This window comes from Trichechus manatus, unplaced genomic scaffold (genome assembly GCF_000243295.1).
Source record: "Trichechus manatus latirostris isolate Lorelei unplaced genomic scaffold, TriManLat1.0 scaffold00040, whole genome shotgun sequence".
Classification (NCBI taxonomy): domain Eukaryota; kingdom Metazoa; phylum Chordata; class Mammalia; order Sirenia; family Trichechidae; genus Trichechus; species Trichechus manatus.
The window spans coordinates 13,215,637-13,229,352 of record NW_004443976.1 but is presented as its reverse complement, the minus strand read 5'-3'; the positions used below and the strand labels follow the sequence as shown (position 1 = coordinate 13,229,352).

The following is a 13,716-nucleotide window of genomic DNA, read 5'->3' as shown; positions in this document are numbered from 1 at the left end:
CCCCCCCCCGCCCAAGATCGAGGATTTAGGGAAGTGAGAAAAGGGAAGAAAATCACCTGGAGTCCCTCCTGGCTTAGGGTAGCCCCAAAAAGTGCTGGGAGGTCTGCAAAGTCCATGCTGGTGTTGTGGTCAGAGGTCTGCGGACAATAGAGTCCATGTTCCTTTTCTGCGTGCAACCCCTCCCTGCAGCGCCCTTCCCCCATCCGCCCCTCAGACTCACCGCTCTGATGAGCCCCCGGATGGGGGCCGCTCCCCACAGCACAGTGGCCACAACCACAGGAAGCGGGAAGGCCGCAGGGTGCATGGTGGCGGGAGGGGAGAGGCTGAGGAGCCGCGTCCTGGGTAGCAGGAGCAGAAGCGGAGTTCTGCGTCCTCCTCGCCCCACCCTCAGGATCCCAGGGGTCCCACTACCCCCAGGTTCCACTTCCTAGCTACATGGGGGTGCCGGAGAAGGAACCTCGACTCAGGGAGATATTCAACCCGTTTTGTGGAGCTGGGAGAGAAACACTAAATGTATCCTTTTCTAATTTCTAGTTTGAAGATAAAACGGGTAGAGGGGCCTGAAGCAAGCACGGGTGACAGAAAAACTTCTGGAAGGGTTGGGGAGCTCAAGGAGGTGGGACTTCCGGCCAGGTGGGCCGTCTTCCTAGACCCGGGAAAAGGGTTTCCGGTAAAGAAAGGCAGCGGCTTCAAGCATTGGACGCTCAAGATGAAGGACTTCCGGTCCTAAAAGGCCGGTTAAGAAAAAGGTTAGAGGTAGAGGGAGTGCCTGTGGAAATGTAGAGAGCACCAATGTCGCAGAAGACGCCCTGATCGTTTCCCCTCTAGTCCTCGGGATCCTGGAGCTGCCGTGTTTACAAACCTCTCCTCCTCCCTCTGGCTGCCGCCGCCGCCGCGGTGCTTTCAAGTGTCGCGAGAGTGCTCACCACATTTCCCCCTCCCCCCACCCCTGTTGAAAGCTTGCTATATCTATCGCGAGAGACCGCCTAACTGGCTGGCCGGGCACACTCGATCTCGCGAGACCTTCAAACAAACTCTTATCTATTTTCCCGCGATTCCAATTCGGTAAAAACTGCGCCCACATTCTGGCTTCCCAATATGCCACACCTCTTTCCCCACCCATCCTTCAAGCTCCTCCTTCGACATCGCCTTACTCCCGGTTTCCTTTGCGCTGCGCGCCTGCGCCAATTTCCAGCGGGTGCGGGACCCGTGAGTCGGGGAGGGGTGTGCGCGCGCGCCCTCGCCCCTGTTGCGCGCGCGGTGTCACCTTGGGCGCGAGCGGGGCCGCGCGCGCACGGGACCGGGAGTCGAGGGAGCATTGAGTGGAGATGGCGGCCGCGGCGAGTCCCGGGGCCAGCGTGATGGACGGGAAGCCCCGTACCTCCCCTAAGTCTGTCAAGTTCCTGTTTGGGGGCCTGGCCGGGTAAGCTCAGGCCCCGAGAATGGGAAAGAAGGAGAAAAAAACAGGCGCAAAGAATTGGGCCTTGTTCATCATTGGGTCTGTTGCAGTGAACCGAGCCGGCACCGGGTCAGCGCGGTCGCCAGCCTATTGCAAGGCCTTTGATGGGCTTTTCAGCCATTGTAGGGCCCCTCACTGGGCTGCATGCAAGGTCCTTACATGGTCCCCGCCAGGCCATGAGAGTTTCCAACTGATTGCTTGATTTCGCCGGGCTGTATGGGGTCCCAGATCATTACATGGTTCTTGGTGGACTACGTGGAGTCCCAGTCTTGCATGCCCCCTTCCTGGCGTCCCGAATGCACTCCCGGGTCACTGCTTGACCCCTGTGGAGCTGCATGAAACCCTTTCCTTGCTGGGCCCCTCTGGACTACTGGATTTTTCAGAACAAAGAGAACTCCATGCCCACCAGCCACCTGGACCCTTTGTCAGTCTCATGACAGGCCGTGCCTGTTGTGACCCTTTTACTGCCAGGCTCCAGTAGTCATTGGTAGATCTGTGACACCTGGCCTTTGACGCCACTCCCATCTTCCCCCAGGATGGGAGCTACGGTTTTCGTGCAGCCCTTGGACCTGGTGAAGAACCGGATGCAGCTGAGCGGGGAAGGAGCAAAGACGAAGGAGTACAAAACCAGCTTCCATGCCCTCAGCAGCATCCTGAAGGCAGAAGGACTGAGAGGCATTTACACCGGGTACTGGGGCCGCAGGATGGGGCGTGGGGCTGGGGTTGACAGCTCCACACCTTGGCCTAATACACCGATCCCTCACTCCCCAGGCTATCAGCTGGCCTGCTTCGCCAGGCCACCTACACCACCACTCGCCTTGGCATCTACACCGTGCTTTTTGAGCGCCTGACCGGGGCGGATGGCACACCCCCTGGATTTCTGCTGAAGGCCGTGATTGGCATGACTGCAGGTGCAACTGGTGCCTTTGTGGGCACACCAGCCGAGGTGGCTCTCATCCGCATGACTGCTGATGGCAGGTGAGTTCCAGGCGTGAGCCTGTCCCCAGACCCATTCCTTGGAATCTAGACAGGAAGGACCAATTTCTGCTGCCTGGTTTAGAGCAGAGCGTTCATTTGTTCTGGTCTCCCTTTCTTTGCTCCCATGGGGCAGGGTGGGCCATTCTGAGCTTGGGGTCCTCCTACTTTCCCACCAGGCTTCCGCCTGACCGGCGCCGTGGCTACAAAAACGTGTTCAATGCCCTGATTCGAATCGCCCGGGAGGAGGGGGTCCTCACGCTGTGGCGGGTGAGTGGACTGTAGGGGCTGGAGACGGGGGGCATGTGGTTCCGTCTTGGACATTTCTGACTCTTCCCCCTCTTTCCCCCACCTCAGGGCTGCGTCCCTACCATGGCCCGGGCTGTTGTCGTCAATGCTGCCCAGCTTGCCTCCTACTCCCAATCCAAGCAGTTCTTGCTGGACTCAGGTGAGATCCAGAGCTGGGCCCTCAGCTCCCAGCCTGGCCGGGCTGGCTGCAAGCTGACTGTGTGCCACCCCCTGCCCTACTTCCCCAGGGTACTTCTCTGACAACATCCTGTGCCACTTCTGTGCCAGCATGATTAGCGGCCTCGTCACTACTGCTGCCTCCATGCCCGTGGACATTGTCAAGACTCGGTGAGTGGGTAGGCCTGGGCCTGAGAGGGATGAGAGGGCCGCCTTACGTCTCTCATATTCTCATTTCCTCTTCACCAGGATCCAAAACATGCGAACGATTGACGGGAAACCGGAATACAAGAACGGGCTGGTGAGGAAGGAGGGCCACGAGCCTGTGCTAGTGGGTCGGATGCCTGGGGGAGGGCTGTGAGCGTAACGGGGAAGTGGGACAGGGCCTGGCCTCGGTGGCCCTGTCCCCAGCATCCTGCCTGTCTGTCTAGGATGTGCTGGTGAAGGTCATCCGCTACGAGGGTTTCTTCAGCCTGTGGAAGGGTTTCACGCCGTACTATGCCCGCCTGGGTCCCCACACTGTCCTCACCTTCATCTTCTTGGAGCAGATGAACAAGGCCTACAAGCGGCTCTTCCTCAGTGGCTGAGGAACTCGCATAGTTGATCTGCCCCCGAGGGATCTGGACTCTGCTGCCCTGGGCCCCTGTATTTATTTTCCTCCACAGTGTGTGGTTTGTTCTTTTGCCATAAAGGACTTTGGTCTGTTCTACCCCTGCTCCACTTTGCCCTGCTTGTCCTGATCCTCATGACCTCTCTGAGGATATCTTGCTTCCTCTTGGGTATTAGTTTCAGGACAGCAGAAGGCGTCCTTCTCGGTGGAGATGCCTAGGCGGAGCTGAGGGGACAGGAGAGAGCAGAAGCTACCCACAGTGGTCAGAGGGGTCGCAGTGGGAAGATGTGGCCCTCCCTCCTTCCATCTCATTGAGGGCTTATTCAATAAACTGGATTGATGATACCACCCCCAAATCTGGAGCATTGTAGGGGCCAGGAGGGGGAGGAGACTGGACAGGGAAGCTGGTGCCTCTGGAGAACAGGAACTGGAGTTTTTCAGAAAAACCATTAAAGAAAAAGCACCTGCTGGTATTATGCAAATGCTGTGTAAATCAGCCAGGTCACAGAAGCTGATAGGGTGAGGAAACTGAAACCTACAGGCACTATGTGATGCTTCCCAGCTTTTTGCGCAAGAATGTGGCAGACAAGTTCAAGTCATCTCACTTAATCCCTGCAAAAGTCTCTGGGGTCTGATGTCTGTTTCTGCAGCCTAACGGGGGAGGGAGTAATGAGACTGAGAGGGGAACAGAATTTTGAGGGTTGGAGCCTTTGGAGGATGAGGGGATAGGGCTTGGGGTGAGCATAGGAGCCAGGCTCCCACAGCCTGGAGGCTTGAGGAAAGGGAGGATGTTGGCTGGAGACTTGATCTGGTCCCCGGCCTGAGGAGGGTGACTGCCTTCGCTTTTTCTTGAGAAGATGTGTGGTTCCCAGGCCGTGTCGTCAAGGAGCCTAAAAACCTCTGGAGGCATAAAAGCATGGGAAGGTCAAACTGGGAGGAGAGCTGGGCAGCAGGAGGCTGAAGGCTCCATGTCAGCCTGGGGGATAGGCAGGCAGCAGGTGGGAGCTGTCCCCTTGGCAGAGTCCCCTTGTGGACAGAGAAGAGGTGGCACTCAGCAGCCTGGTGCCCTGCTTGGTTCCTCCTAGCCCTGCCTCTTTTCTCATCCCCTCCATCCAGACTCCGTGCTGGGCCATGGTGGCTGCTTTGAGACACTTGAAGTCTGGATCTTGTCCTTAAGTTCCAAGTTCAGATGGGAAAATGATGCAGAAGTGATTAGGAGCCAGGAGCAGAGCAATAGGTAGGTGCAGGATAGCTTGGAGCACCTGGCCCAGCCCAGGGGAAGGAGAGACTAGACTTTTGTCCGGTGGTAGTTAGACTGGCTGGGGGAGGAGAAGGGAACAGGGGCAGCCCTGGCTAGAGCGAGAGCAAAGGTTTAGAAGAGAAAAAGCATTGGGGAGCAGGTAAACTGGTAAGTGTGCGACTGCTGGAGCATAGATTGCGAAGTGTGTTGGGAGAGATGAAGCTGGACTGTTAGGTAGGGTCAGTGCGTGGATGTCCTCGATTGCTGAGCTAAGGAGTTTGGCCTCAGGAAAGAGTTCAAAGCAGGAGAATTGTGGTCAGATTTGAAGGTAGGAAGATCTAGCACCATCTGGAGGAGGAGTCTCCATGGAGCCAGGAAGGCTCAGCCTTTAACCCCATTCTCTGGGCCTCAAACGCTGGATTGGGCTGGAGGTGAAGCAGCAGGAGAGAATGCCCTGCCCAGTGTGGTAAGGGGCATGGCAGAATCTGGCACAGGGAATAAGTAGTTCCATTTGCCTGCATCCTAGCTTGAGAGGAAACTTGAGACCCTTCAATAATACCCACCAAGATGGAGCACACGGCCAGGCCACGTGAGTGGTGCAAGAGAGCTGCATTTCTGGGACTGCAGATGTGAGCAGGCATCCACTTCCCCCCAGCACTGCAGGCTGCATGCAGTAGGCCTCAGCAGTGTCACTAAGTACCAGGAAGACCTATGGTTCTTGGGGTGGCCTGGAGGAGAGGGGAGGGCAGTAGTTGGGTGAGGAAGATGACACCCTATGCAGGGGAAGTGCAGGCTGAGACTAGGGGTTGATTGGGTGAGTAGTAGCGAGTAGTGGGGGCCGTTGGGGCCTTGGGAATTCTAGTGACAGGTGCCCCAACCACTCTCTCTTCAGAAAAAAAATTAAATTTTGTTTTTTATTATTTTTTATTGTACAAATAATATACCATGATGGTGGAAAACTAGAACAAGCTAAGCAGAGAAAAAATAAAAACTGCCCATATTTACACCACCCAGATACAACCAATGCTCACATCTTGACAAAGTTCTTTCTAAGCTTTCTTCTATACACAGAACATGGGGGAGTCATATGCTGTGCTGTTTATTATTTGCTTTTTCCTAAAACTTGTCCCAAAAGTGATGGTAATAACCACATGGTCTAAGAACTTCCTCCCCGCCCCATGCAACACAATCTGTGGCCCACCCAACTCCATCTCATTACTCCTCCTGGTTTCTGTGCCTGTGGTGTGAAGAGGTTTCTGATAAAGAAACAGTAATTAAGACCTCCCCCTGACCCTTGGCTCCTTACCCACCCACCCACAGCTAGATTCCCAATAGGAAAGCCCCTCACAGCCTCTCTTAAGGTCCCCCAACTACCCACCCTCAGAGGCTGTGGCCAGAGTACCTAATACCCACTGTGCCCAGCAGGTCTTGACCACGACCCAGACTCAGGGCTGAGGGCTGCCGTCTTGCCACCAGAGGCCCCACACGGCCACTGGACCGTACCCACAGGAAGAGGCTGGAGCGGAAGGTGGGGAGTGACCCTTGCAGAAAGAGCAGCCAGGCCCGGGGCACAGTCACTTGCCTTCCCCTGTGCAGCTCCAGGTGTGCAGTGTGCACAGCTGCAGCCTGGCCAAAGGCCTGGGGTCTCACGCCCTGCAGCCAGATCAACAGCTGGATGAGGATCACAGAGGCAAACAGGAGCCAGAGGAGACCCAACACGTAGAAGCCCAGGGGGAGGAGGCAGCAAAAGTCAGGGTCGAGAAAAGGGTCATTTCTGGAGCTATCCAAATTCCCTTGAGCCACCCCATGGACATTCAGAAAGTTGAAAGGTTCAGAGATTATTTCTGTGGATTCTAAGGTAGTAGGGAGTAAAGTGGGTTCTGTAGAAATCAAAAATATGGTGAGATCTTCGGTGGTTGGGATTGTAGTCAGTTCTGGTGTGGTTGGGGTTATGGTAGGCTCTGAAGTGGTTGGGGTTGTGGTGGGCTCTGAAGTGGTTGGGGTTGTGGTGGGTTCTGGGGTGGTTGGGGTTGTAGGCTCTGAAGTGGTTGGGGTTGTGGTGGGCTCTGGAGTGGTTGTGGTCGGTTCTGAGGTGGTTGGGGTTGTGGTAGGCTCTGAAGTGGTTGGGATTGTGGTGGGCTCTGGGGTGGTTGGGGTTGTGGTGAGTTCTAGGGTGGTTGGGGTTGTGGTGGGTTCTGTAGTGAGTTTTGAAATTTTGAAGAATGTGATGGATTCTGTGGTAGTTGGGAATGTGGTGGGATCTGAGATCTCTTCGGCTGGGAATGTGGCCTGTCTTGGAGTGGATTCTTGGAGTGGAGGCGAGTAGAACATTTGGCTACCTGGAGAAGCAGTAGATTCTGAGTAGAGTAGGCCTCCGTGGGTTGTATGGGCTTTGGTGTTGGTAGAGAACTTGACCATAGCCCTGGTGGCATGCACCTTATCACCGTTTTGGTCCTCGTCTTCATCATAGTAGTCATAGTCATCACTAGAGGTGGTGCAACCCTCTGTTGTATACTTGTAGACAGGTATGCCAGACAAGTTGGCACACTGCACACTGGCCACATTGGGGGTCATGGCCTTGACCTCCATACCCTCCTTCCATAAGTAGACATTTTGTGCATTATCCTGCAGCCAGCGACTGAAATAGAGAATCTCACAGTTGCAGATCCAGGGGTTGCTGTGGAGGAAAGTGAAAGGCAGGAGGAGGTTCCCAAAGAAGCCCTTTGGTATTGTGCTCAGCCAGTTCCCTTGGAGGTAGAGAGTGTCTAGATCCTCCAATCCATCCAGGAGCCCCTGGGGCAGCTCGCTTAGCTTGTTGTAAGCCAGATTGAGCTTCTTCAGCCTGGGTGTGGGGGCCAGAAGCTCTGGGGGCAGAGCCGTCAAATGATTGTGATGCAGGTAGAGCTCTTGGAGTTGGCTCAGGCCATCCAGGGCCCTTGGAGACAAGGAGGCCAGCTTGTTGAAGGAGATGTCCAGGCTAACGAGGACTGGCAGTGCCTGCCCTAGTGAGGGCAGGATTTTTAGCTGATTGTGTGACAGATCCAGCGTCTTCAGCAGTGGCAGCGTCCTGTCAGTCTGCAGGTTGGCCAGCTGGCTGTGATCCAGGCGCAGCTCCGTGAGGTGAGTCAGATGCACCACGGATGCCGTGGAGAAGGTAGCCAGGGGGTTTTCACCCAGGTGCAGGATGGCTGTGTCCACTGGCAGGTCCAGAGGCGGCACCTTCAGCCCATGCTTCTCACAGTTCATTTCTACCTTGCTGTCCACTTTGGATACCTCACAGGTGGACTGGGGGTGTGAGGGGCTTGGTAACAGAAGCAGCAAGAAGAGGAGAGGCATGGGGACCTGTGGGCGAGGGGGACTTGAGTGGTCGCCCCACCAGCCACTGGCATGACTCCCCCTGCCCCTAGGTCCTGCTGCAGCCTCCAGGTTCCCTTCCCAAAACTCAGCTTCCACACCTCCCAGCCTCCCCAGTCACCTCTTCTGCCCTTGCACCCAAAGCCCAAACCACTCGCTCCCAGGTCCTTGGCTCTTATCCCTCCCTCAGTGTCCCCCTGCCCCAGCTCCCTGTACCCCAGCCCCAGCTTACAGACAGGCAGAAAGACCTCCGAAGGCACAGAGCTTCTTCCAGGGTGTGACTCGGTCTTCTGTCTTCCAGCCTCAGGGAGGGCCTGGCCAGGGGCAGGAAGGGGCTGGGGATGGGGAGGAAATGCCAGCCTGATAGGGTCCCCAGTGACCTGGGAACGGAATCTCTCTCCCGGACACAGGCCCTTATCACCTCCCTCCACAACTTTCCCCCAAACCCTCCTTTTGGTTCTGCTCTTTCCCTCTTTCCTTCCACACTGTGGGGATCGGGGTGGACGCCTTCAGCCACCTGCATCCATCTTTTAAAAACCTTCCCAGCTGCCACGCTCTGTCTTCTCCTCTTCACAGCTACATTCTTGGTTGTTGTTAGTTGCCCTCGAGTTGATTGCGACTCATGGTGACCCCATGTGTTACAGAGTAGAATTGCTCCACAGGGTTTTCGAGGCTATGACAGATCGCCCGGCCTGTCTTCCGATGTGCCTCTGGATGAGTTCCAACCTCCAACCTTTCAGCTGGTAGTCGAGTGCTTAACTGTTTGTGCTACATTCTTAAGAGTTGCCTAATTTTCACTCTCTGCATGCCTTGCCTCTCTCTGCCTTCTCACCCCACTCCAGGCTGGCTTCTCCCCCTGCTCCATTGACTCAGTTTTTGCCAAGGTCACCATTATCTGGATACTTTTCCAGTATGATCCTACTTGATTGCTGTAGCCTGCATACTCATGGCCATCCCTTCCTTGGGATCCCCCTTTGGCCTTGTGGCACTGTGACTTCCTTGGTTTCCCCTTACCTTTCAATCTTGTTTGTGAACTCCTCTTCCTCTGCCCTTCCTAAAAACTTAACATGCCCCCAGAATTTGGTCTTGGGCCCTCTTCTTCTTTTTTTGGTTTTTATCACTGAGATTTATTTATTCTTATTGTGCATTAGGTGAAAGTTTACAGAGCAAATTAGTTTCTCATTTGATAGTTTGTACATTAAGTGTTCTATGACATTGGTTTCATTCCCCACAACGTGCCAGCGCTCCCCCATTTCTATCCTAGGTTCCCCATTTGCTTTCGTCCTGAATTGCTATCCCTTCCTGCCTTCTCATCTTTGCTTTAGGGCAAATGTTGCACTTTGGTCTCATATAATTGATTGTTCTAAGGGGCATGTTCCTCTCGGGTGTTACTGTTTATTTTACAGGCCTAGTCTATGGTTTGGCTGAAGGATGGTCTCTGGGAATGGTTTCACTTCCAGTTCAGAAGGATTTCTTAGGGCCATAGTCTTGGGAGTTCTGCCAGTCTCTGTCAGACCAGTAAGTCTGGTCTTTTTTGTGAATTTGATTTTTTGTTCTGCAGTTTTTCTCCCGCTCTTTCTGGGACCCTCTGTTGTGATCTCAGTCAGAGCAGTTGGTAGTGGTAGCAGGACACCATCTAGTTCTTCTGGTCTCAGGTTGTATAGGCTGTGGTTTATTTGGTTCACTAGTCCTTCGGACTAATTGTCCCTTGGGTCTTTGGTTATATTAATTCTCCTTTGCTCCGGATAGTAAGAGACCAATAGCTGTATCTTAGATGGCCATTCTCAAGCTTTTAAGACCCCAGATGCTACTTACCAAAGTAGGATGCAGAACTTCGTCTTTATGAACTATGTTGTGCCAATTGATGTAGATGTCCCCCAAGTCTATGGTTCTTCACCTTTGAGCTTAGGAACTTCTTCCCGTGAGGTTTTTGGTAGTTTCTAAGAAGTTGCCCTGACTGTGGCCCTTGTGTGTTCTGTTGTCTATATTAATATATAAGCAGCATCACAGTTATGTATGTAGAAATATCCACCACCAAACCTATATCTGCAGGTGAGTGTGTTCCCTTATACCCTCCCACACCTCTTGGCATATCTATCTACCTATGTATCCATTTGTAAGTTAGTGTTTGTTAATACTATTGTTGCAGGATTGTCTATGCTATAGTAACTACGTTGTTGCTCTTTGTTCTTTCATTCCTCTCAGTGCCCTCCCATGTCTTGGTCATGTTTTGCTGACTTTCCCCATATTGTATATTGCCTTTCCCTTCACCAGTATTAGTGCATGTCTTCTATCTATTTGGTAATTTTCCCTCCCTCTCCCCCGCACCCCGCCATCCCTGGTAGCTGTCAAAGTTTGCTTTTTTTCCCCATGTATAAACCTTTTCTTGTTTCTTTATAATAGTGGTCTCATACAATACTTGTCCTCTTGTGATTGACTTCTTTCACTCAGCATAATGTCCTTGGGCCCTCTTCTTCTTTTTGCTACACAAGCACCTCATCCAGTTCCTTGTCTTCAACCACCACCTATACCCCAAAACCAAACCAAATCCATTGCTATCGAGTTGATTCTGACTCATAGCAATCCTGTAGGACAGAGTAGAACTCTGCCTCATAGAGTTTCCAAGGCTGTATTCTGTACAGAAGCAGACTGCCACATCTTTCTGCCCCGGAGCAGTGGGTGGGTTCAAACCATCGACATTTCACCTTTTAACCACTGCCCCACCAGGGCTTCTTCTTCTTGATCTTGTTGTTATGTGCCATCAAGTCAGTTCTGACTCATAGCGACCCTACGTACAACAGAACAAAACACTGTCCGGTCCTGCGCCATCCTCACAATCGTTGCTATGTTTGAGCCCATTGTTGTAGCCACTGTGTCAATCCATCTTGTTGAGGGTCTTCCTCTTTTTTGCTGACCCTCTACTTTACCAAGCATGATGTTCGTCTTCAGAGACTGGTCCCTCCTGATAACATGCCCAAAGTAACTGAGACAAAGTCTTGCCATCCTTGTTTCCAAGGAGCATTCTGACTGTATTTCTTCCAAGACACACTTGTTAGTTCTTCTTACCTATCTCTAATGACTCTCAAATCTTTATGTCTGACCCAGACCCATCTCCTGAGACCCAAACACATATGCCCAGCTGCTTTTTGTAGTTCTTCACTTGGATGTTCCACAGGCACTAAAATGGTATGTTCAAAGCGGAGCTTATCATCTGTTATGGATTGAATTGTGTCCCCCTAAACTATGTGTTGGAATCCTAACTGCTATATCTATGGATGGAATCTCATTTGGAAGAAGAGTTTTCTTTGTTATGCTAATAAGGCTGTATCAGTGTAGGTGTGTCCTAAATCTAATCGCTTCTGTATTATAAGCAGTAGCGTAGACACAGAGACAAATGAGAACAAATGGGAAGACAGATGCCACATGGAGATCAATCACGGGATTACAGAAGCTGAAAGAGACAAGGATCTTCCCCCAGAACCAACAGAGAGAGAGCCTTTCCCTAGAGTTGTCACCCTGAATTTGGAATTCTAGCCTCCTGAACTGTGAGAAAATAAATTTTCATTCTTTAAAGCCACCCACTTGTGGTATTTCTGTTACAGCAGCACTAGGAAGCTAAGACATCATCTCTTTCCAAATATCTCCTTCTCCTGTGTTCTCCAACCAAGTGAAGGACCCTCATCAACTCATTTATCTAGCCAGTCAGTCAATACAGACAAAAACCCTGATGGTCATCCCTAACTCCTTCCCTCCTTCATCCCCACATCCAACCTATCACCAAATCCTAGTGATTTTACCTCCTAATCTCTCTTGAGTCCACTCCTTTCCATCCCCACTGCCACCATTCTTAGTCCACGGGCCATCTTCTCTCTACTACTTCACTGCAACAACCTCCCATCTGGCCTCCCTTTCTCTCCATTCCCCACTAGACTTGTCTTTCAGAACTGCAAATTTGCTCCTGTCCTTCTGCTGCTCAGAACACATCAATGGCTCCTTAGAGCTCTAAGGAGGAAGTCCAAAATTCCCAACAGGGCCCATGGAGTCTTGCATGAGCTGACCCTTGCTGTCCAGCCCCATCTCTTTCCCTCCCACTCTTTACTTAGGATTATGCTCTTTTCCTGGCCTGGTTTTTCTCCTTACCTCTTACCCTCTTCTGCCTAATTCTAACTCATCTGGCAGGCCTAGCTTAGAATTTCTTCCTCTAGAAAGAATTTTCCAACTTCCCAAGGCCAGGTTAGGTGCCTGTTTCAGAAAGTCAGCCATCATGTAGGTTGGTCCACTGCCCTTTTGAATGATAAAAATGCTCCACCTGATGTCCCCCAGAAGGGGCACCCAATGCAACCGCATGAGCCTGCCCCATCACTGGTGACTGGACCTGGGGTGGACACTTGAGCCAGATGCAGTTAGTCCACAGACTTGTCCTTTACATAAATACTAAAAAAAAAAAAAAAAAAATTGAAAATGTGGAGAAAATGAGGCAATGAGCAGCGGGAAGGGAAGTGGAATGTTGCATGGGGAAAAGTCGTGGAGTGGAGGACAGCTCTGAGGCTGTTGATTTTCACTGCATTGGTATCCATTAGGGATTTTAGTTGTAAGCAACAGAAATTTGGCTAATTTAGGCTGAAAAGAAATTTATTAAAAGTACATTAGCTACTTCAGAAAATTCTCAGTGAGGGCTAGAGAACCAGGCTTGGAGCTATATAGCCAGGAACAGTGCCCAGAACCAGGCTGCAGAACCAGTCTTGTGAGCAAAACTCTTCCTGATGCAAGACCAGGTCACTAAAGCTTGCACCACTAAAGCTGCTGAGCCGTAACTCAGCGTTACCACAACCTCCACTGCTACAGAGAGGGGATCCTGCACCATTCCTGCTTCTTTGTGACTTTAGTCCCTGATTCAAAGTCTAGGTGTAAGTCCAATTGGTCATGTGCTTGTGACTAAGCTGCAAGGGAGTCGGAAAATCAAGCACCTGGCACTTTTCAGCTTATGTAGTAAGAGGCAGGTTCTCCTTCTCCAGAGATTCCTAAGTTGAAGGACTTTCCAAGCATAGAAATGAGATTCATATGCTTTGGCACCTACTGAGATGACCCTATGTCTTACCTTCTTCAAATCGCAATGTCCTGAATTATATTAATACATTTTCATATTTTGCATCTTTGAATGCTTGGGAGTAACCCTACTTGGTTATTAGAAATTATTCTTTTAATATAATTCTAGATTGATTTGCTCACAGTTTATTTAGAACTTTTGCATCTAAATTCAAAAATAGGAGTGCCCCATAGATTTCTTTTTTGGAGGCTTTGCCTGTTTTTCTGTTCATTTGTTTTATTATCAGAGTTATGATAGCTTTATATAATCAGTTAGAAAAGTATCTATTCTCTGGAATAGTTTATAGATCATTTTCTGTTCTATGTAGTTTTGGCTGGAATTCACCTATAAAACCATCTGGACCTGATGTCGGAAACCCTAGTGGCGTAGTGGTTAAGAGTTTGGCTGCTAACTGAAAGGTCTGCAGTTTGAATTCATGAAGTGCTCCTTGGAAACCCTATGGGGCAGTTCTACGCTGTCCTATATGAGTCAGAATCGACTCGACGGCAACGGGTTTGGTTTGGTTT

The 13,716-nt window shown here is 51.4% G+C and overlaps 3 protein-coding genes across 5 annotated transcripts in view; 1 reads left to right on the top strand and 2 right to left on the bottom strand.

Moving 5' to 3' along the window:
* The window catches only part of RNF167 (ring finger protein 167), a 4,477-nt gene extending 3,749 nt beyond the window's left edge, over positions 1-728 (bottom strand). The window contains exons 1-2 of one of the 2 annotated variants that reach the window (XM_004376091.2): positions 221-728; positions 57-137 (exon numbers count right to left, since the gene is read on the bottom strand). In XM_004376091.2, the coding sequence (XP_004376148.1) occupies positions 57-137; positions 221-304 (165 nt within the window). In that variant the 5' untranslated portion in view covers positions 305-728. The remainder of the gene's footprint in view (positions 1-56; positions 138-220) is intronic. The other variant, XM_023731118.1, reaches the window with a different exon arrangement.
* SLC25A11 (solute carrier family 25 member 11) lies at positions 665-4,289 on the top strand. Of its 2 annotated transcripts, none has more exons than XM_023731119.1 (8): positions 665-749; positions 1,995-2,147; positions 2,231-2,437; positions 2,614-2,704; positions 2,792-2,882; positions 2,971-3,070; positions 3,149-3,200; positions 3,331-4,289. In XM_023731119.1, exons 2-8 carry the CDS (start codon positions 1,996-1,998, stop codon positions 3,484-3,486), a joined length of 849 nt encoding a protein of 282 aa, XP_023586887.1. In that variant the 5' UTR covers positions 665-749; position 1,995; the 3' UTR covers positions 3,487-4,289. The 2 variants fall into 2 exon arrangements, with proteins under 2 accessions (XP_023586887.1, XP_004376145.1); XM_004376088.2 differs by lacking the exon at positions 665-749 and adding an exon at positions 1,108-1,423.
* A 425-nt stretch (positions 4,290-4,714) lies between these two features.
* On the bottom strand, positions 4,715-8,341 carry GP1BA (glycoprotein Ib platelet subunit alpha). Its single transcript, XM_004376087.2, has 2 exons — positions 8,336-8,341; positions 4,715-8,091 (listed from the first exon to the last, which is right to left on the bottom strand). Exon 2 carries the CDS (start codon positions 8,083-8,085, stop codon positions 6,130-6,132), a length of 1,956 nt encoding a protein of 651 aa, XP_004376144.1. The 5' UTR covers positions 8,086-8,091; positions 8,336-8,341; the 3' UTR covers positions 4,715-6,129.
* Positions 8,342-13,716: the final 5,375 nt, after the last annotated feature.

Bases quoted from the DNA above. Each gene is read 5' to 3' on its own strand.
- SLC25A11 (XM_004376088.2), top strand. From the start codon at position 1,329: ATGGCGGCCGCGGCGAGTCCCGGGGCCAGCGTGATGGACGGGAAGCCC. The intron at 2,438-2,613 runs GTGAGTTCCAGG...CTTTCCCACCAG, and splicing joins CGCATGACTGCTGATGGCAG to GCTTCCGCCTGACCGGCGCC. The intron at 3,201-3,330 runs GTGAGGAAGGAG...CTGTCTGTCTAG, and splicing joins CGGAATACAAGAACGGGCTG to GATGTGCTGGTGAAGGTCAT.
- GP1BA (XM_004376087.2), bottom strand. From the start codon at position 8,085: ATGCCTCTCCTCTTCTTGCTGCTTCTGTTACCAAGCCCCTCACACCCC.